The sequence below is a fragment of the Polypterus senegalus genome, chromosome 17, assembly GCF_016835505.1.
Source record: "Polypterus senegalus isolate Bchr_013 chromosome 17, ASM1683550v1, whole genome shotgun sequence".
In the NCBI taxonomy this organism is placed as follows: Eukaryota; Metazoa; Chordata; class Cladistia; order Polypteriformes; family Polypteridae; genus Polypterus; species Polypterus senegalus.
The window spans coordinates 90,911,165-90,934,752 of NC_053170.1; the positions used below are offsets into that span (position 1 = coordinate 90,911,165).

Sequence of the window (23,588 nt, forward strand, 5' to 3'; positions counted from 1 at the left end):
CTTTGTCAATTACCAGTGTGCCTCCAAAAAGTTGGCATTTGGGTTTTCAGAGTCTATTCTGTCGCAGGTTGGAGGCCTTTATTATCAAACGGCACAATCGTACACATCCAGTCACTTTTTTTTATGTAAGTGCAGGCTGCCTCTATTATACATTTTTTTAAATTTTGCTCAAAATAACTATGATTAACTATAAAGGATCCAACTAGCTTACAAAGGCATTTACAGGACCCTTGAAAGCAACTTATCTAGCTATTTCTGCATTCTTTCCTCCTTTTGATCAATAATTGTAAATTGAATCTTCTTGTGACCAATAATTTACAATAGTCTATAGCTTTAATGCATGTGTATCGCTATCTAACTAATTTATGGTACTTAGTTTAAAATGGCCAGACAATTTATTATTGCTTAATAGTTTAAGAACCGAATTCAGCAAGAGGTGTCAGGATTGAAGCTTTTGGGCCGAACCATCCCTCACTAAGATAGCCAAAAATGGATGTAATATCACATGGATTGGAACTCCAAGTTTATTTCTGACACAGATAGCAAACAGCCCATGCGAGGGACCAGTGAGCAAAAAGATAGAGGAGTGACATCAAAAACCAAGACACGTCAATAAGAGAAAACACTATTTCATCTGGATGTCACATTTATGCTCTGCATGGATTGCTGAATCAAAAAGTGCCCATGACACCTTTGACATTATAGATTTTCAGATAGCTTTCTAAGACTATATACCTCCAGACTTTTGCTATGCTAGTAGAAAATATGAAATAGCAAATGTCTGTTTATCAAAATATGCTTAATGGGACAATGATAGGTCCATCTGTTTTGATAGTGTTGTAGATGTACAGAAATATGCACATCTGTCTTTATGTTTCTTGTTGCCTTTATTTGTCAGACCATACTTTCCATCCATGTTGTGGATGCCGGACGCTGACCACTAGCCTTTAATCTGACATTCCCATCCTCTTGTGACTACTAGATGATATTATGCCCAAGCAAGGGCACGGATGTCGGATGTATTATTGTTTAATCTATAGAGAGATTAAAGTACATTAGTACTGGTAGGGAGTTTAACTCTTTCAGGGCAGATGTGGACTTTTGTCGAAATTCAGGGGTAGAGGACTGTAATCGGCTGTAAACTTTGACATTGACTTCTGTTCTCTGCGCGTGCAAGATTAGCGAAAAGCAAACCACCTCTAAAATAGCATCAACATCTGGTGAGAGACCAAAGCAAATGTGCAAGGCAAAATACTTCATGGACGACGTTTTATATATTATCGATAAATTGATTATGACTTGTTGGACTCCAATTTTGATGCAAGAGATTTGGAGATGGAGGTCAAAAATGAAAGTGAGGTACCAGAAACAGCTGATCGGTCCCCAGCTAATCATTATGCTGAACATATTCACGTAGCTGATGCACCTGCAGCAATGTTTGCCTGGGAGGACCACCACTTACAATGGCAAGAGGTACAAACCTGATTGCATTGCACTACTGTGCAAAGACAGTCAGGCAGCTGGCCATCGAGCTGTCCCCATGCACCCACTGCTGCCTGAGACAGGTGCCGATAGCAGCCACAGCAACAGATGTTTTAAGTTGATTTATGTGTTTTTCAGAAAACAGTTTTTTGGAATAAAAATATTCAGTCCTCAAAGAGTTAATAAATACCATATTGCTTTTAAAATTTCTATAATTTGTCTTTATATCTTGAGTAACTAAAGTAAATATAGGGCACCCATCATAGGCAAGATTGCCATCTGCTTTACCTACAGTGTTATCTGGCTGAGGAGGGCAGTCCAACAGAGAAACAATGCAGCAGAAGCAAGACACCGTTGGTTGGTAAGTGGCATAACACCAAAAGACGTATCAGGCTTCGTGTTTTTAAGAATACTCGTGGGGACCAAAGTAGCATATTACATTCAGGGACACCCATGATGTTCATGCTTAAGATTACGAGTTCCTGTGTGAAGTACTGGAGTGTACGCATCACTCATATGTACTTGTAGGACTGTATCCTGTGTCTGTGTCTGTGTTAAGCTTAAGGTGCATAAGTAAACCAATTCAGTAATGAACACAGAGAGTTACACTAATCCTACAACGATTTAAAGTCTGGACACTGAATCTGTAAGGCAGCTATGCTAACCACTATGCCAAAGTGCTACCTTAGTTTATGAAATACACAAGAATTAATGAAAAAAGGAAAATGTTAGTGGTTACTTAACTATGCAAACAAACTGAAGAGTTAGGTTTGCATGGCGTAATCTTACCTTTCCTTAATGTAATGGATAAAATCCGGATGAAGCATCCTGAACATCTTTGGTTTGCGATTAAAACCGAAATAAACCCAAGGTCTAGAGTCAAAAAAGACAAACAAATTGGATTACAAAAAAAAATGTAAGAGCAGGTTCAAGAGCTTCCAGAGTCCAGGCCCTCAGAGTCTTTGGTCATGTTAAAGAGATTCCCTTGAAGATGAGCAGCCAAATCTTTATCATGATGAAGAATTAACAGGCTTCATTTCAGCTCCTGAATTACAGCTTTGCTGCTCATGGCAAAAATCACTCACTCCAACAAGAGCCTGATGCACTGGCTGCCGCTATAAAACACACACTTTGATGTTGTTCTGGGTAATATTTGTAATGAATATGAACAAAGGGCCTCATGTTTAGCACACTCTGTTCCTGAACTAAAATAAATTAATTAACAGTCATTAATTAACTGTACTTACTTATCACCATTATCCTGTCCAAATGGCACTGGAATTCCCTGAATAGCAGAATATAGCATCACATAGTCACGGATCTCAGAAGGAATAAAAATGTATCGCACATTCTAAAATAGAATAAATGGGACGCATGGTGAAAATGTTTATTGCAGGAGATACATTTTTCAGTTACAATATTGAATCATCAGAAAATCTGCATGATGGTGTTGTATCAACCCCTAAGCATTTCAATATTTTAAAGAGTAACTCTATGGGGGCTGTGCTGCCTTCTCACAGCTACATAAAAGGGTATCTGCACAGGACCAGGGTGCACTAAGGAAATGGGACTGCTGCACTCCATTCATAAAGATCTGCACAGAAGATGCTTCCTTAACCCAATTATCCAAGACAAGGTCACAGGGCTGCTGGAGCCTCTCTCACCAAGTATTAGGTGCAAAGCATGAACACCTGGACAGAGTGCCAGTCCATCTCAGGGCAAATACACACAAATATTAGAGCAAATTTAGCAATTCCAAGGAAAAAGAGCCCTGGTAGGAAACTTGTATGAACACAGGGAGAACATGCAAATTCCACACTGGGAGCACCATGGACATGAACCCCGGTCTCCTGGTTTTAATAAGCCCCTGTACCACCCTAATTGAACTCAATCCTCTTAAATTTCTACTTTTTTTTTTTAATGGATTCACTTTTAGTGAAATGCCATGCACTTCCAGCAGATGGCTCTACTTCACAGTGAAGTTTTTTGTAATCTCATACTGGCGAGTTGGTTAGGGTCACAGAAGTCCACTTTCAGATCTCGGGTACTTTAATGCAGATGCTTACTGAACCACCATTCTGGTTTGGTTTACAGTTTGAAACAGGTAGCGCTCTCACCTTTCCTTGAGGCACTCTCCTGAAGCCCATCTGCCTGTAGGCAATAAGTGAGTTTTTCATTGTATTTGTTGTGAACCCATAGAAAGAGGTTTTGGTGCCAACATCCTCTTCAAAGCCACTCATAACTGCTCCATTTAATCTGGAAATATCAAATGGCATAAACATTAAAGCACAGGTGGAAAGCATTTGACCTGTGTGAGGCTTTGATAACTACGGCATATTCTGGATCAACTGTCATTTCCAAAATGTAGGTACAGTAAGTGAAATGCCCCAAAAAGGACACTGCTTTTAAAATCCCCTTTGATCCAAATTTATTTGAAAACAGTATTTTTTATTTTTCTGCCAATGTCAACTTTATTGCTTTTTTGGAAGGGCAGATATTGTAGATTCAGATAAATTGTTACAAACGGACAGCATACATACTTTGGCTTTGTGTCATATGAAAAGTACTGTAAATGTAAAGTATTACATGTAGAAAGTAGAAATGTTAGACAAACACGCAATGCTGTCTGGAATGCAACAGTACTCCCTTATATAAGGAGAACTTAGGAGTCCTAGTGGACTCATTATTTTGTACAGTTTAACAATTTATCAGAAGCCATTAAGAAGGTTAATGGAATATTTTGTTATAGAGCCCGATGTGTAGAGATAACATCACAGGAAGTTACTCTTAAAACTGTACAACGCACAAGTGGGGCCTCACCTGCAGTGCTGTGTCCAGTTTTGGTCTCCATATTACAAAAAAAAAAACACAGCAGGGTAGAGCGACTAGGCTGATTCAGTGTGGGGAGTATGAGCTAGAAGGAAAGATTGAAGAGATTGAACCTTTTCATATTAAGCAAGGTGACACGATGGAAGTTTTCAAAATTAGTACAGTGGGCACCAGCTGATATTTTAACATAAATTCTTCAACAGCAGCACTGAAACCCAGTTTGAAAATTTGTTAAGGGCAGACACAAATGTTATTACTGTTTTACATCACACTAAGAACCACAACAGTGTGGTGGGGACGGGAACTTCATGGTCCTTTAAATCTCGACTTGATGCGATTTTGCACAATCTAGGTGAATAGGATGGAGCTTGTTGGTGTGAAGAGCGTGTACTCATCACAGTTATCCTAATGTTTTTGTATATACATGCTAATTTTGAATTTTTGTTTTGGTGCTCCCAATAAAGTCCTGAACACGTGACACTAATATATAAAAGAAACATCCATGAAAAGGCTCAGTTGAAGTTTGAGGATCACAGTGTGATCAAATAATGCAACAACTCAAGAACAATGTTTCTCAATGAATAATTAGTAGGAATCTGGAGATCTCATCCTTTATAGTGCATGATATTTTTTAAAAGATTTAGGTAATCTGGAGAAATTTCAGTTCATAAAGTACAAGGTCAGAAACCAATATTTAGTGCCCTTGAGCTTTAATCCTTCAGACAGCACTGCATTAAAATCTGACACGTTTTTGTGATTGCTATAAACCAGACGGGTTCTGGAAATGGTTTTGAAGACCATTGTCAATAAACACCATTCCTTACTTGGAAAACCCACAACTGCAAGCTAGGCCTGTACTGTGCACAGTGGAAGCTGTGTGTCACCTGAAGACGAAGTCATGGTCGTCAATGGCCCGTCCCTGGCGTGAACCATTCAGGATGCCACCATTGCCTATGACTGCACAACGGATACAGTGGCTTTCTGGTTTGTCAGGAAACAGCGTCCCATAGGCAGAGTCATTAAGGAGAGAAAGCGTTGAAGACACAACTGGGAGGGGGAAAGAAATAAAAAATAAGTAAATAAAATTAAAAGGAGCTGGTTAGAGTGCAGGGCAGAGTAGTTTCTTAACTATCATTTAGATCAGTGTTTCCCAAACTCGGTCCTGGGGACCCCCTGTGGCTGCAGATTTTTGTTCCAACCACATTCCTAATCAATGACAACACCTGATAACACCGAGCTCATTTAATTAGCTGGTATTTTATATCTTTTATTCAATATTCAGAAAAGCATAGCAGCATGATTTTTACATTTATAAGACATTTATAAATATTTCTGCTTTCGCTATTGATTTAAATGCTTACCTCTTTTGATGATTTCATTCTACTTTGCCCTTTCTCTGTGCAGTTTTTCCCCTTCATTGTATCTTAATAATGACAACTTAAAACGAGCAGATCAGACACCCAGGCAAACAACACTAAATAATCAAAGGCTGCAACTACTTTAGAGTCTGACCCACTAATTAGTACATAATGGATTAATTAAACAATTAGAACACCTGAAAAAGTAGAATGAAAAATCAAGATGAAAATACTGTTAAAAAGAAAAAAAAATACATTATTCTCATATAACTGCTTGGTACATTGTAATTTTTTTAAGCAAACTTAGTTTTCTATTTTCTATGTTGTTCCCTAAACACAGAACTTGGGAAATATCAATTCACTTAATTAGTGCAGGAGTTCAATTAAAAACAGAAGCAGGCTGGAACAAAAACCTGCAGCCACAGGGTGTCCCCAGGACTGAGTTTGGGAAACACTGATTTAGATGGACAACAGTATTTATTAAAAAAAAAAATCAGCTTAAGTAGATATTTGGCAAGTTTCAACATATCCAGAATTCCATGTCCAGTTCAGATCGCACATTCTTTCCTAATCTGCATAGGTTCTCCTTCAAACTGCCATTTTCTACCCACATCCCAAAGGCATCCTGGTTTGTTTGACTAGTGACTTCAAATTAAGCGTGAGTTAGTGTGCACGTGACTAGATCCCCAAAATATGGCTGGTGTTCAGTCTTTGGTTGGTTAAGATGATGCGACTCTGACGTGGGTTAACCAGATTTGAGAATTTAAATTTTGAGAATGTGATGTTAATATGGGAATATCGACTAGGGTTACCCCTTTTAAGATCACAAAATGTTCTCCTCCTTTTACTGTTTAAGACACTAGCTGTTTTACCGGACTTAGCCCTGGAAATTTTCTAAGACCATGGAACTTCAGTTATAGTGCCATTGGTTAATCAGTAGTCCTATGTAACCAAATGCTTTTTGTATATATTATTTGTTTGTTTTTTTCCCCCCCAAAATATATATTTAAAAAAACAAAAACACACAAATACACTTACTCACACACCAGGATCAAATACAATTTCACTGGAGCTCTTTACTATTGAACACGCTACATACAATTCCCCATGAGTAAATTATTCCTGCCATAGATCAATTCATGTGTTTCCTGACTGACTGACTTTGGATTTTCACAATGGTCTTTGAAAGACAATGTTATGGGAAATTGCACTTCTCTGAATTCAAACTAGTTGAAAGATGTGCATTTTGTTTTTTAAACATAGTTTCACCCTGTTGAATTATACAGTGGGTTTGAATAAAATGTCTACTAAGAAAAAAAGCAAAAGTTACTCATTATCTTGAACTTGATCAAAAGCACATGCATTTCCTGTCCCTATCCCAGCAGCATATGGTGTAAAACAGAAACCACTATAGGGTTCATTTACACACAAAGCCATATAGGGTTTATTTAGAATCTCTAACTAATCTAATGATCACATCTTATATCTCAAAGACAAAACCCAAAATGCATGAAGAGCTACTACTTGGACACAGGCAGAAATCTACACAGATTCTAACACTGCCACTGGGACTCCCTGGCATAAACTAGTCTCCTCAAAAAAGCCTGTTTGATTTGGTTACAAAAATAATGTTCCAATAAAGTCAACATCTGAGGCATGGTGGTACCAGAAGCATCAGCATGGCAGTTTTGGGCAAGATTACTGAAATACAACTTGATGCGGCTACCAGAATGCATGAAACAATGCATTAGATACAATAGTCTCACTTGTTTCATTAACTCTTAAACAGAAATGATTTGGGGCGAGGGGAAGAAGAATGAAAAACATGTTGTATCAAGTCATTCATTTAAATTAGGGAGGGTGCAAACAGTAGTTGCGTGCAAGCACATATCACTTTCATACGGCCTCACTGCCGAGTGTCTGAACATGCTGATCTACGTGAAGCCATGCGTAGAGTCTGGAATCTGCTGTTAGCAAAATTATACACGGTTTATAAATAATCTTCAGAGCTCAGTTTGAAAGTTTCATTGTGGGGTGCTGGTGTGGACATATTTAGTAATTCAGCACTCATCCCGATTATGACATACCCAAGATCAGCTGTGTAAAGGTTGGGGCTTTGTGTATTGTAATAGAATTAGAATTGTCATAATTATAGAGCAGTGAGAATCTGTAATGCGCCACCACACTCTGGCTACTTGTGTCACTGTACATGGATAAAGGACTCAAACTGTATGGAGTGGTGCTAACTTCAAATAATTGCGCATGTTGTGGAGGGTTCTAGAAAACACACACCAGGGCCATAAGCATCTAGGCATGAGCCATTATAGTAGCATTCTTTAAAGTCCCATCCTGGACAACCAGAGAGCTTCCTTGGCAGAAGCAGAGTTCAGAGTGTTAAAATTTAAGCATCATGTCAAAGAATGACAGTGGCATAACTTACAAATCAAATGCATTAGGTACACTTTATTAATCCAAGGAGAAATGTAAATGTATACTACCGCAAAAACATAGCATACTGACTCAAAGTACAACATAAGACAACAGAAAAAAAAACATACTACAATATTATACTAAAATAGCTGTAGGAGATCAAGTCTTTTCTCTCGTCCTATACCTTATGGCAGTAATAAAGGAGGGGATACCTGGAGGAAGCTTTGAACTGCCCAATGGCAGCAGAGAGACAAGATCGCCAGAGGTGCTTCTTATTGCACCGTGAAGGAATGAGCCTATGGCTAAAATTGCTCTGAAAAAACGCACACCCTAGAGGGAATGGGTGAAATTGCTCATGGAGGCATCCAATTATGTAACCATCCTCTTCTCCACAACAGCCTCCAGAGTATGCAGGGTCATACCTGTGATTCATTTGTTCATACATTTTGCGTCGCTTAAACTCAAGTTGCTTCCCCAGGTGACCACAGTGTAGAATAATACCTTGGCTACTACGGGCTGGTAAAACAATTCTAGTTACTTGCTGCACGCATCAAAAGACAGGAGTCTCCTCAGAAAGTACAGTCTGCTCTGGCTCTTCTTATGCTGCACCATTGTGTTGTCAGGCCAGTCAAGTTTGCTGTTCATATGGCCTACACGGTACTTATGGCACTGCACCACCTCCATACCCTCCTCCTGGATGATTGACTGGTCTCTGGGACATCTTGACATGCTGGATGTCTACTACTAACTCTTTTGCATAGTTGTTGTTAAGTTGCAGACTATTCTCCCTGGCCCACAAGATGTTCATTTTCAACACATGTTCATGGGTTAGCCTCCGCTATCACTGTAGTCATGTCATGCCTAACTGTACCTTTTTGGAACAAAATACACCACTCCTACTGCTCATTGTAATTTACTGCTCGAATTTAAGGATCCACACTGTCACTACTAATGGATAGGACATCCAGTCCAAAGCCCAATTCTGCCAGGACTGATTCTGGCCCCGACACCTGGAAATGTACTAGTCAGGCTTTAAAATTTATAGATACAAGAATCTAATCCTGGTCTGTGATTGTGGCAATAAACACAACTGAATGGCTTGTCACGAGCAACCATATACTGTGACATGCTGCAATCTAACACAAGAGTCCAGTAGTCAGAGCACAAAGTCTACTGATAAGAATGGTGTGCATTTTCACTAGGATATGCAATAAACCCTAAGCCTGGACCTACACCATGTTTCCTCTCCCTACCAAGTTTGTAATATTTCTCAAGCCATAATATTGGTGTGTTTAGCCTCTGCAACTTCCCGTCATTCTAGAGGCTCTACATACCTTTATAGGGAAGTCCTTGCCATCCATAGGGAGGTGGCGAATGCTGTAGCCGCTGCCACTCTGAGTCATTTAAATGACCATTCCACATGAGCACTGGGATTTCAAAGCTGAATAGGGCTTTGAGTCTTTCATGACTCTCGATCTTTTTACGGAGGGATGATGGACACTTCCTCTCCTACAACACAAAAATGACCAGGTGTTTTTAAAGCAGTGAGGACATCACAAAGCCATGCTGTAGCCCAGAAAAATGTGACTAACCAGCTAAAGGGTATGAAGAAATATTTCGGACAAAATAAATACACAAATAAATGCATTATGAAATGTCACTACAGTATATATAAACATGATATGTCTGCATAAATAATTAAAAGAGTTATAAAATAGGTTTTGTTGCTTATTTTCCTATGTATTCATTTATTCATTCATTTATTTATTTCACCGGCATTGCATGCAACATAAAATACACCTATAGTAAATCAGCAGTACAAAAAAAAAAAAGGGGGCGATATGCCTCAAAGAATGAAAGAAAAAAAGAAAAAACAGTAATTTTCACTCATTTGTCTAGAAATATGCTTCACCCAGGGCAGTGTGACCCAAAACTCTACTGGCAGGCTTCAATTCCTGTTCAGCCATAAAATCGACCATAGATTTTACAAGTTCAAAAATACTTTTAAAAATGTTGCAAATACAAAAAATGGCCTTTAAAAGGGAGTGGGTAACTTTTTTCAAACCTAAAAGGTTTACAAAGGCCAATATTGCACACACACACACACACACACACAAACACATCCCAATACTGAATTCCAAAAGCTGGTATTGATACCAAAGTCCAAAAAACCCTTAAAATCGTCTTTATTGCTAACCCTCTGTCAAATACAGCACAGGAAGTTTATCTTTTGAGCTGTTACATTTTGAAATAATCAACTGAATATTTACTCATAAAAATGTGTTAAAATATTAAGTACGAAGGAACTTGGGGGGGTTTCAGTGAAGGGCTAAGTGGGGTTAACTAAACTAACTATCCACTATGAGATATTGAAGGTTAAAATAACAGAATTCAATAACACAGTCCATCTTGAGAGGTGCTGCTAATTTCTCTAGAATTATAAATAACAATGCTAGTAATCCCAGAGTCTTATTCTCTACGATTGATCGTCTGCTAAACCCAGGTAACTCAATGGAATGCCTTCAGAATGCTTCCAGTGAAACTTGAGGCTATTGCTGTATTTTTAAAATAAAAAATTAATGATATTAGAAATAATATAGTATATCTCCCCAACACTGCGCATCCTCTTAAGCCCCAGTACTCTGCTATAAATAAATTAAATTCTTTCACCAGGATAGATTTACCTGATTTATATAAAATAATTTCTCAACTGAGACCCTCCACCTGCGTCCTTGACCCAATACCAACAAGTTTGTTCAAAGTAGTATCGGTCTTGCTAATTGATAATATTCTTGACAAAGTAAACTCGCCATTAGATACGGGGGTCTTCTCAGACTGTCTTAAGACTGCTGTAGTTAAACCCCTATTCAAGAAAAATAATCTCAACTCCTCTGCTTTTGAAAATTTTAGACCTATTTCTAACCTGCCTTTCTTAAGTAAAATTCTAGAGAAGGCAGACATTATGCAGCTAAATGACCACCTTAAACCTGCTATTCTTGATAAGTTTCAGAACAAATCACAGTACAGAAACTGCACTCGTTAAAGTAGTAAATGACTTGCGGGTAAATGCAGAGGCCATTTATCTGTTCTCATCCTCTTAGATCTGAGAGATTACAATATTCTTAGAAATCGCTTTAGGTCAGTGGGTGGGCCTCTCTAGCAGTGTCTTACATTGGTTCGAATCCTACCTTGCAGGTAAAAAATTCTATGTTAGTTGTGGTAATTATACTTCAAAGACACACAATATTCTATATGGTGTTCCACAAGGCTCTATCCTGGGTCTGCTGCACTTTTCGATTTACATGCTTCCGTTAGGTCAGATTATCTCAGGACATAACGTGAACTATCACAGCTATGCGGATGACACACAACTGTATTTATCAATAGCACTTGATGACCCTGACTCTGTTGTTTCACTAACACAATGTCTTACTTGTGTCTCTGAGTGGATGAGTAGTAATTTTTCAAGCTAAATAAAGAAAAAACTGAAATTTTAGTGATTGGCAATAATGGATATGATGAGTTATTAGAAATAAACTTGATGCATTAGGATTAAAAGTCATGACGGAGGTAAAGAATATAGGGGTAACTGTTGACTGTGACCTTAATTTTAAAATTGCATATTAATCAGATCACTAGGACAGCATTTTTTCACTTAAGAAATATAGCAAAAGTTAGACCTCTTATATCATTGAAAGATGATGAGAAATTAGTTTACACTTTTGTTTTCAGTTGACTAGATTACTGTAACGCACTCCTCTCAGGAATGCCCAAAAAAAGACAATCGATTGCAACTAGTGCAGAATGCAGCTGCTAGAATCCTAACTAGGAAAAGAAAATCCAAGCACATCTATCCAGTTTTGATGTTATTGCACTGGTTACCTGTGTCATTCAGAATTGACTTTAAAATACTGCTTATAGTTTACAAAGCCTTAAATAATCTCGCTCCATCTTATATATCGGAGTGTCTGACACCCTATATTCCAAATCGTAACTTTAGATTTTCAAATGCGTGTCTGCTTAGAATTCCAAGAACTAAACTTAAAAGAAGTGATGAGGCGGCCTTCTGCTGTTATGCACCTAAACTCTGTAATAGCCTGCCAATAGGAATTCACCAGGCTGATACGGTGGAGCACTTTAAAAAATTGCTAAAATCACATTACTTTAACATGGCTTCATAACTTCATTTTAATTTAATCCTAATGCTCTGCATATTCAATTAATTATCATTACTATTCATGGTGGCTCCAAAATCCATACTAACCCCTACTCTCCTAGAGTGGGCTGGGCAGTCTCATGGCCTGGAACCCCTGCAGATTTTATTTTTTCTCCAGCTGTCTGGAGTTTTGTTTTTTCTGTCCTCCCTGGCCATCAGACCTTCCTTTTATTCTATGTTAATTACTGCTCTCTGATCTTAATTCTTACTTTGTCTTTTTTCTCTTTCTTCATCATGTAAAGCACTTTGAGCTACATTATTTGTATGAAAATGTGCTATATAAATAAATGTTGTTGTTGTTGTTAAGGATGTTAAATCCTTGCAAAGGAAACTCCAGTCTTCTGAGCTCAGGTTTTTTGTCCAGACCACCACCATGTAGATCAGGGCTATTCAATTATAATTTCAGTTGGGCCAGCTTTTCAAACCAAGAAATTTAGCTGGGCCAGACATTTTCAGCAGCAGTTAATGGCACATTTTAAATCAACACAAATGAATGTATTTAAAAACTAGTAATGTTTATTCATTGTTTCCCTTTTACATTTGGTCACAAATCAAATGTATGTTTTTATTGTATACCAGTAAGAATAAGAGTAGCTCACTACTCAAAACGGGTGCACTCTGAATCGAACCAGCGACTTTTTGATTACCAGTCAGTAGTTCTTACCACTGTGTTAACAAAGCTATTATGTCAGTGTTGTACCCTAAACCAATTTCTTTTTCTACGGTAATATTCTTGAGTAAATGTGCACTTGTTTTGCTATATTTGTACCTGTTGTGAAATTGTTTATTTGATATTTGGACTTCAGTCTTCACATATTCACATTATACACTTCAGGTGTACATTTTGTAAATTATTACTAAAATACGAAAAACGTTTGTCTTTTACCCACGTGTTCAATTATTCCTGCCTTGCACTTCATCCTACAATTTACACAGATCGTTGCAGACACGGAACACACATGAAATGTATGCATTCCAAATGACGATATCTTACTTACCATATACAACTGCAGGCACCACACATATAAGGAGCCTTGACTTGAGCTGGGAGAACTTTTTGCCCGAGATGAACTCCAGCGGTGGGGGGATGGGATAGCTTGCTGCTTGTGCTGATAGACACATTTACAAAATAAAAGATGCTGATGGAGATTTGCAAATGGATTTAAAGGTGGGCCGGGATTACGAGTTTTTTCGTTGGCTTCAGGAATTCTAGTGTTAAATGAGTGGTCATGACAGGCAAGGGTTTTTCTTTTTTTCATAGGACTATTTCATTCACACAGTTTTAAATCAGTCATATGACATAGGTTAAATTTAAGTTCCATGTCAAAGCCTTTCCTGTTGAAATTGTTTCCACATCCCCCCCACAGAAGAAAACTACCTCAGTAAATGCAAGGCACCACGTATGGCATGAAAGTAGATTAGTACATTTATTTTAATAATTTGTTTTTAAAACGTCTTTGTGCAGAGTTCTTGGGTGTAAAGTAATGCATTATCTCCTTATATAATATGGTACCGTGGCTGTCCGTTTTTCTGTCCAGGATTTTAAATCACCCGTAGCTCGCAAACTGTTTGACCTATTGACGTGAAATTTGGTACACATATACTACGTGATGTCTGCTGTCCACTTTCGGGGTGATGATTGACCTCCAATGTCAAGATCAACCCAGGAAGGTCAAGGTCAAAATTAAATAACCTGTAGCCTGAAATCTGGCACACATATACTACTCTGAAATTCTGCACTATAGCTTTATTTTAGAAACAAAGGGTTTTGGAATTATTACTCTTTATTTTTAGTTTATTTTATTGTAGAATCAACTCTTGGCAGCGGGCAAGTCAATTCAAGTGTATTCACTGCATGTTATCGTGCAGTGTGCCGTTACAGGTTAATTATAATTATTGGTAGTATTGTTTTTTTAATAAATCTTATTTTCCCCGTTTCTTTGTTGAAGAATTTATTGCCAAAATGACTGAAGTAACAACTAAAAAAGTGGAATTTTAACAAAGTCTACTGTACGCCATCAATCACAGAGCATCCTAATAAAATGACTTTAATACACCTTCAACCTTAAAATGCAGACTTCATCACATCTGTGCATGACAAAACAGCGGGCAGGCAACTACTCGTACATGTTTACTGACAGACAGGCCAGCATTTTGCATGGAGTAAGGTTTAATCAAAAGAGAAACAGCATGCAAAGATGTGCCAACACAAGGCGATTGGTGACAATCACACCTTATTGTGCTGCACCAAATCAGAACGACAACTGAATTCTACAGAGCACAGATATATTCATAACAGGGGACCTATGTGATGAATTTCAAATGTTCTGCATGGCTACCTTTTGTTCTGATGACCGGTTGCATCATATTCATCCATTTATTTATTATTCCGGCACAAGCGTAGCCAGCCTGTCGCTGAAATTCACAGCTGTCCCCTCAGCCGCACCATGTACTTAGAAATATTTTCCCGTGCACGTCTCCAAGTCTGACGTCATTTTCGCCGGGACTCCCTCGCACCCAGTGCAGGATATAAACTAGCCTTTATACTGTTCAGATATATGCAAAAGGGAGCCTGTACTGACACATTGTTAACAACACATCCGCTTAACAATATAATTAAGTTTAAAGTTTCGATGATTTCATTCACAACTGGTGAACTAAGTAGAAATGATAACCGCCAAACCTTATTTTTGGTTGCATTTTAGTTGTAGTCTGGAGCCATGGTAGAACCACGGACTGGGCCACTTGAAGGTTGCTTCTGGGCCGCATGTGGCCTGCGGGCCGCCATTTGAATTGCCCTGATGTAGATGATCCACTGGTTACTCTGGACTGATAGAACATTTCCAGCAGCTTGCTGCACACATGAAAAGAAGCACAATGCCTGAACAAACTCATCAAGAAAGCCGGCACCATCACAGGGCGAACCCTAGACACACTGGAAGCTGTTATGCAAGAGAGGATGGTGGCAAAAAAATGTATGCCATCAAGAAAAATCCCCTCCCGGAGGTGCTCTCTTGGAGAACTTTTAGCCACAGGTACCTCTGGGGGTCGTTTCCGCCCAGTGCTATCAAGCAACTCAATGCTTCCACTGGATGTACTTATTTTTATTTACTCAATCAATCGGTTGGCCATATTATCTCTCCTGTGAGTCTGTATCCTTGTTTTTTTACGTTTCTGTTGCTCTATGCATCTGAATATCCCCATGACAGTAATAAAGGTTATCTAATCTAAAATGTGGGGCTGCAAGACAATGGCCTGCAACAGGTAACCAAACTTGTAAAAGCAGTTTCAGGTGCTAGGACAGGGATTCAAAACCTTAAGAGCCCTTAGGCCCGCACTGCCTCCATATCTCTTACCCCTTATTCTCTCCATCTCGGTCAGCCCTTCTGGGCTGAGATCTAGTCACCAGATTTTAGTCATCTGTACTTTAGATGTGAACCCAAACTGGTTTACCTACAAGTTTTTCTCCAACAAATTATATATTTCCGGTGCCGTCGCAAGTGACAGCCATTCCAGCTGCTCCGTGCTGGATTATTTGAATTACCCCTTGGGATTAATAAAGTATCTATTTTACAATTTTAAATAAATAAATAATTAATAATAATAATAGACAGACAAGCAATGTTTTGACACATCTCTAGTGGCCAGCACTGCTAATAGCTTTAAGCCATTAGCTAGCAAACCACTCGTGGTAATCTGAGGCAAGAATGAATTGATTTCACACAGTCACTAACATTTTTAAATTGATCACCCCGACAATACTAAAGCCGTTAAACAAGATCACCACATGAAGTCAATGGTGCTTACAACAAAATTTAGGTCTATGGCATGGAAAACCACTAGTGAGCACAGTGCCGAAATGCATAGTCCTTCTGTGCCGATGAGGTATTTCTATACAAGGTCAGCATGTCCTTTCAGTTTGTGAAAACGTCCTCACACAAATTGGCATAAACCAGCTTTAGCTGGCTATGTTTAGGATGAACTCAGTGCAGAGAACGAAAGGCTTGAGGAATTTCAAGATATAAACTGAGCTCAGACCAGTCTCTCTACATTCACTATTAAAGCTGAAGTCCACACGGTCTCTTGTAAGGAACATTTTTTTTCTGCCCATCAGTTAGACTTACCCATCAGCCCTTACCTTCTTCTGCATCCTCAGGTCAACTCTATCCACCAACACATCCTCTTCCTCCACCACATCATCTTTCTCTTCTTTGGAAAGCCTGCAATATTGGAGGGTGTGGGTTTAGAGGAAAAAAAAAAAAAAATCATGCATCACATTTTAAAACTGGCTTGACAATAATGGCACCCAATGGTCATGGCTGACTTTACACACCTCTCGCCATTGGCTTGGTTCCAGGGAGACCTGCTCAGTTCTTCTGACCCTCTGTCCTTCAAATCAGACCTCAACAAGGTAGAAATCCTGGTGGAACCAACAATATTAATGAAGATCAATTTGTGTATTTGACAGAGCTAATTAGATCTAAAAGACTTTGATGTTCTTCACACAGCCTGCTGTATTAGCCTGTGCCATCTGAGAAAATATTTACTGCCTTTCTCTTCTGCACTAATGCAGAAGTGATGCCCCTAAAAGGCAAATACAAGTAACAGCAATGTGTGTGTGTTAAACCTCGCACAAAGAAAGGCTACCAAAGGTAAATGTGACAACCAGGAGAGCTGGAGAGTCAAAACCTAAACTTAATCTTGTTGTTCATCAAAACAAAATCAAAAGCCAAAGATCATATAACAGAACTCAAAAGTAAAATTCAGGAACCAGAAAAAAATTTAAAACGCAATACTAACTTGCAAAGATCTTAAAAACACATACTATCCACAAACTTGAACAACAACAGACCCAGTGTACATATTCTTATAGCATCACCAGCCAACCCGCAGCATAGCATATGCCGCATAATTTTTTATTGATGGGTGAACACTTCCTGAAAGACACAGTTGTCCAAATGGGGTGGGTTTGAGGATACGACTGGAAGTGAATGAAAAGATGGAACTCTGGATAGAGCAACATACAATTGTCCGTGATTGAAAACTGGTTTTGGCAGATACAGGCATCTCTTTTTGAAAGTTTTGCCCAGAGGGGACTGGGCGGTCTCTTGGTCTGGAATCCCTGCAGATTTTATTTTTTTTCTCCACCTTGGCCATCGGATCTTACTTATTCTATGTTAATTAATGTTGACTTATTTTCATTTTATATTGTGTCTTCTATTTTTCATTTTTTTCATTTTGTAAAGCACCAAGCTACATTTTTTTTGTATGAAAATGTGATATATAAATAAATGTTGTTGTTGTTGTTGCTGTGCCTTATTAATTGTCATTGCAAAGGCTAATCTAACAGGAAATTGCATGTAAAAGTAAAAGGCAAATTTGAATCTGATGGGGTCAGGGAAATCCAGGGAATAAGAACAGCTTGTGAGGTAGCAGCTGCAATAGTTTTACACTCCAGTACATTGCGGTGAATGCTGGTAACAGTCAGGTGGGCGGGCGGGCAGGCTGGCACACCCACAAAAACACTATACTCTTAGTATGGTATGAATCAGGTTTTTGTAGACAAAGGGTCCTGCAGGAACAGGGAAAAATCTAAGAAGCAGCATGTTTGTTGCGGATGGGAATCGCTGCATGCAGCGTGTAAAACAGTTTGCGAGGCTGGATGCGGGAGGAGGGTTAGACTTGGCGGGCAGGGCTCTGTCGTGTGTACCCCATGATGCGGGAGGAGGGTTAGAGTTGGCCGGCGGGGCTCTGTCATGCGTATCCCTATCCCATGGTCTCCGTCTTGCGTGCCATGGTCGACTTAGTATATAGAAAAGCAGCCGGAACCGAAAAGAACAATGAAAAGTCAACGTGGCTCAGAGGTGCATGTGGACTGTAGCAGAGAGGAAAGCGACTGAGGCTGTGTTTGGTGGTGAGGTGTTGCGTGCGGGCACACGAGCAGGCAGTGCGCATGCCTCGAGAGAGATGGTGGATGTGGTAGGGTGGGTTAGACTTGGCAGGCAGGGCTCTGTTGTGCGTATCCCATGACGCGGGAGGAGGGTTAGAGTTGGCGGGCAGGGCTCCGTTGTGCATATCCATGGTCTCTGTCTTGCGTGCCATGGTCGGCTTAGTGAATTATATATATATATATATATATATATATATATATATATATATATATATATATATATATATATATATATATATATATATATATATATATAGTGAATTATATATATATATATATATTCATCAACCATGTAAATTTTGGGATTACATGCTGCAGCAATAATCAGTACATCATAACAGCAGTGACTGAAAATGGCAGCACCCCAGGAAAAAAATAGCAATGAAAAATGATAAAATAAATAATAACAAAATATAAATTCTAAGAAAAATGCAAAAAATCTGATTTAGCATCTTATAATAATAAATAAAAAAAACACACCACACACCCACCCCATAATAGGGAATATGAAGAAAAAAAGGCTTAAAACAAGTGTTCACAATCAAAACTGTGTACGAGATGTAAATGATCCAAGGTAGACGTGGGACAATCCCAAAAACCTTACTTGTGGACCATGGCTTTCCAAATACCAAGAGGATACACTTGAAATTGATTGCAGTGAGACAGTCTGAAAGGTTATATAGTGAGCAGCCACAGACAGAAAATTAGAAGGCTAAAGGAATAAAGGAAATACGAGTCTGGAGATGAAAGTGAAGTCAAACCACATATCTAAAAACACAAAGGCAACAGGTGTGTGTCTAAACCCAAACTATAAAAAAGGGATAAGAATTAAAATGATGTAACACACATGCAATTGCAATTTTTATTTATTTATTTTTTTTAAATACAGGCCAATTTTTCCCTGTTTTATTTATGTGATGCAGGAAACAGGGCATGTGTTTGGGACCTGTATTTGTTATATCACCTGGGACAATAAAAATGCTCAGCCTACTAGTATTAAAGCTGTCACTAAACAATAGGTTTCATTTTGGTTCTCAACTATATTTGACTTTGATTTTTGCTTTGCATTTGTGCTTTGATTGCCTTTGTGATCTTCTGGTTTTGACTTTGTAAATGACGTTTGCCTTGTATTTCTTATCTCTCCATCTTGAAAGTTAGAAGGCCACAGGGGTAAGTGAAAAGTGATCAGGAAATATGATACTTCCCAGAGACTTTGTCTTATAACAGTTTTAGATCGAGTCCAAATGTTAAGCAGATTGACTCACAATGCTGGCACAAACAATGTTAAACTAATGTCATGTGACGAGACTTCTGGGGGTGTGTGCCAAGAAATCGATGTTTGCATCTTGGTGTTGGGAACAGAAAATGAGAGTATCCACTAAAAAACAAAATGGCGCCACGGGACAGGAGAATAAAAAAACAAAAAAAAAAACACAAACATCCCAAAAAACATTAAACCACAAACGGCACATTTCAAAGCCCTGGGAAAATAAATAAGGAATTAAACAAAAATAAAATTAAGACCGCATAAGGTTACAAAAACATCATGTCATCCCAGTGATCTACAGTAACTGCATGATTTTGTTCCAGATGTCTGTGCTATTAATTGCAATTCTCGCTTAACTGAATGGCATGCTCCAATTGTGCTTAAAAACAGAGAAAATTCCAAATACTGTTTTCTGTGAACCTCCATAGTCAGCATATTCTTGTAATTACTTTAAAGTGCTTGATATCAGTTTTAGTTTATCTGGTTTAAAGAGCAAGTTCTTATTTAGTTGTACATTAACCCTAAAATCAGAGCATTTTATTGCTTTATTATTTTTTTTTCCTATACTTGTCATAGTCATTACTTCAGATTATAGTTTTGAATTTATAATCTTTAAATTTACGCTGTAAATTCTAGCCAAAGGCTGTTACGTTTCAGCCAGGTTCTGATCTTCTTAAGTTTGTTGTTTGTCAAAATGCTGTTTTTCATTTTATGTTCGTTCTACTTTTGGACTGGTATTGTCTTTAGAGTGGATTCAGAAAGTATTCAGACCCTTACACCTTCTACATATTTTTTTTTTATCTTGAGCTAAATCAATTTAACAAATATATTCTCCCACATCAAGCAACACTCAATACCCAAAAAAAACAGGATTTTTATTAAAAAAAAAAAATAAACTGAACTAAACACTGACATGTATGCAGAGCTTTTATTCAGTACTTTATTAAAGCCTCTTTGGCTGGTATGCCAGCCTGGAATCTTCCTGGGTTTAACACAAGCTTTACACACATGATTTGGGGATTTTCTGCCATTGTCCTCTGCAGATCCCCTCAAGCTCTGTCAGGTTGGATAAGGTCTAATGGTGGTCCAGTGGCTATTTTCAGGCTCCTCCTTAGATGTTCAATTGTGTTCAAGTCTGGCCTCTGCCTGGTGTCACTCAAGGACATTCCTAGAGTTGCTCTGTAGCCACTCCTGTGTTGCCTTTGCTTTGTCTTATTGAGTGGTCAGCCTTTCTCCAGGTCTGAGGTCCAGCATGTTCTAGAGCAGGTTTTAATTAAAGATATCTCTGTACTTTGTACAGTTCAGCTTATCCTCAATCCTGTCTAGTCCCCCAGCACTGTCATTGAAAAATCAACCCCACAGCATGATGCATGCTTCCCCATTGGAATGGTATGGCATGTGTCGAGCGGTGCCAGATTTCCACCAGACATGATGCAAACCTTGGTTTTAGCAGACCAGACATTCTTGTTTCTCACAGTCTGAAAGTTCTTCAGGTGCCTTTTTACAAACTACAAGCAGGCTTCCATGTGCCTTCTACTGAGGAGAGGCTTCTATCTGGCCAGATGCAGAACTCTCAACAACAGCAGGCTACTACAATTGCAGAAATAACTATTTAGTCACATGGATCATGGAGACCAGTGTCATTTCAACTGCTAATGGCACAATTTAACTCTTTGCCTATATTTATTTGCTTAAAATGTTTTTAGCTGTCAGACCCAATAAACAGTGTTAGCATGTCCTTGTATAGTTTTTATCAGTTTGTGTTGGCATGCGAGTTGTGGATTTTTATGTGTTCTTCCTCAACACACTACTGGACAACTGGGGACTGAGAGAGGCATGGGTTCCACTATGATGGCACCTGGTACGGTAGTCCCACCATTTAGATAAAGAAGCTCACATTGGCAGACAAAGAACAACTCACGTGCACGCATAAGAAAACAGATGCTTTTGAACATAGAGACACTTGTGAGCTAGGGTGTACCCTGGAATGGGAATCCACAGGCTATACCTTAAAGAAAATGATAAGCTGGTGCTTGTAGAAAGATACAGGGAGACTCCTCCAGCTTGCAAGACGACAAGATGGCATGGATTACATTAGAAGTGCGAGATTCTCTAACCAAACCGTAAATGAACTCAAGGAGGACTCCGGCCCCCAAGGTAGCAGCACCTAGTCCCAAAGGAACCGTGTTGTTTATAAATGGAAGCAAGTCACACAGGAACTGCCTAATAGATCAAGCCCTTTAAGTCTGTTAAAGGAAGAAATACAGGAAACCATTTTGGCCTCTGAGGTGCTTTCACTAGTTAAAATAAAGAGGGGTGGGTGTTGAAATTGATCTATTTGTATGGAATGTTATGCGATTACAATAAAATCAATAAAATAATAAATAAAATAAAACAAAAACCCGGAATTCAAATTTGGAGTAGAAAAACAAATTGCAGAGATGTGATTGACAGATAAACATTCCACAAGAAATCCACTCATTTTTTTGATTATGGTTATATAATCTGTAACTAAGGAACTGGACCATCTGGGACTGTATGAAAACTGTGTGAACCCCTTCAGGTTCTATAATTGTATTATTTATATTTTTTTCCTAATGGTTATTGTATAAACAAATTTTTAAATAAAAGCTTAAAAGGTTTTTGCCCGATTAATGACTAGCAAACCAAGCGCTAAGATTGATCACTTGTTGTCTAGTTAAAGTCCCTAAAGGGCTTAAAAATCACACTTTTAAGTTCTCTATTGATGGGGGCATTTGCCATGTTGAGATAAAAGGTGAGCTGGGAGCAATTTGAACTTCGTGTTTAAAGGGGAGACCTGTGCCCAAATATCGATTCATCAGTAACTGAAATCCACACCTAGTTGGATCACTTACTAACTCTGTTGTCGGGTACAAAGACAACACCATTGACACAGTATTTCATATGGATGAGACTGAAGAAGCAGGAAGGCCATGAAAGTTGAGAAGTTGCTTCAGAGAATACTATGTGCAGATATAAGTATTTGATTCAGAATTTGAAGCGGATGCCATCAATTAATTTTCCAATAAATCAAACTACTTAGTATTTCATAGAATTGTGGAAGATCAACTAAGTCGACTAATCAACTTCTGTCTCACAATTCTCAGGAGGGAGACGTGTAAATTAATATTTGTCAAGTAAATGGAACACCATGGAGAAACCGAGCGCGACACCATTTAAAAAAAAAAAATTATTTGACGCATCATGACAGCCCACTCTGGGTTAAAAAGACAAAGAAAATCAGGCCCGGTATAAAGGAAGAGGCAGCCCATACACGTATCACACCTTATTCTTGTATAGCAGTCCCTGTGGAGTAACACCACCAAATATGTGGTGAAAACAACAAGCAGCATCTGCTCCCATCTGTGAGGTGACACAACACATGTCCAGTCCTGCCACTCCAAAACATGTAGGCATTCAAATGACACAAAAAAAAAAAATCACAGAAAATAAATTTACAAGGAAATGGGCAGTGACATGACAGCAAAAAGCAGCAGAAAAGGCAGCTCAAAGAGTGCTAGCATTATGACGGTCACATCCACAGGGACAATTCTCACACTGAACCAAAACAAGTTAGAGTAATTTAACTGGTGTGCCTGCATATTCCATTCAATCCCAATTAGTCCTAATTAACCCCCCGGGTGCTGCAAGAAACAAGAATTGAAGCACACCTCGAAGGAAAGAGATGGGCTTCAAACAACAAACAAACAAACAAACGGCACCAGGTGAATGTCTAAGTCTATGTAGAATGTGCTCCAAGAGAACAGCCATCTAAACACTGAATCTTTACACATGCAGATGTGGGGCCTATGGTCACCAGCCATTATATGCCAGTTGCTCTGTGTTTAACAGAGATGACACCACTAATGTGTGTATTTTTCAAATGAGAGCTTTGTGGACAGAGTTTGATAAGTAATTAAAAAGGTCAGTCAGTCAGTCATTGTCCAACCCGCTATATCCTAACACAGGGTCACAGGGGGTCTTGCTGGAGCCAATCCCAGCCAACACATCGCGCAAGGCAGGAACAAATCCCGG

The 23,588-nt window shown here is 38.7% G+C and overlaps 1 protein-coding gene across 2 annotated transcripts in view; it reads right to left on the minus strand.

Moving 5' to 3' along the window:
• Positions 1 to 23,588, minus strand: part of st6galnac2 (ST6 (alpha-N-acetyl-neuraminyl-2,3-beta-galactosyl-1,3)-N-acetylgalactosaminide alpha-2,6-sialyltransferase 2) — a 45,263-nt gene that overhangs the window by 2,056 nt on the left and 19,619 nt on the right. For both annotated transcript variants that reach the window (XM_039739606.1, XM_039739605.1), the window contains 7 exons: positions 16,649 to 16,735; positions 16,454 to 16,535; positions 9,434 to 9,608; positions 5,196 to 5,358; positions 3,600 to 3,738; positions 2,730 to 2,833; positions 2,272 to 2,355 (listed from right to left, as the gene is read on the minus strand). In XM_039739606.1, coding sequence (XP_039595540.1) covers positions 2,272 to 2,355; positions 2,730 to 2,833; positions 3,600 to 3,738; positions 5,196 to 5,358; positions 9,434 to 9,608; positions 16,454 to 16,535; positions 16,649 to 16,735 — 834 coding nt within the window. The remainder of the gene's footprint in view (positions 1 to 2,271; positions 2,356 to 2,729; positions 2,834 to 3,599; positions 3,739 to 5,195; positions 5,359 to 9,433; positions 9,609 to 16,453; positions 16,536 to 16,648; positions 16,736 to 23,588) is intronic.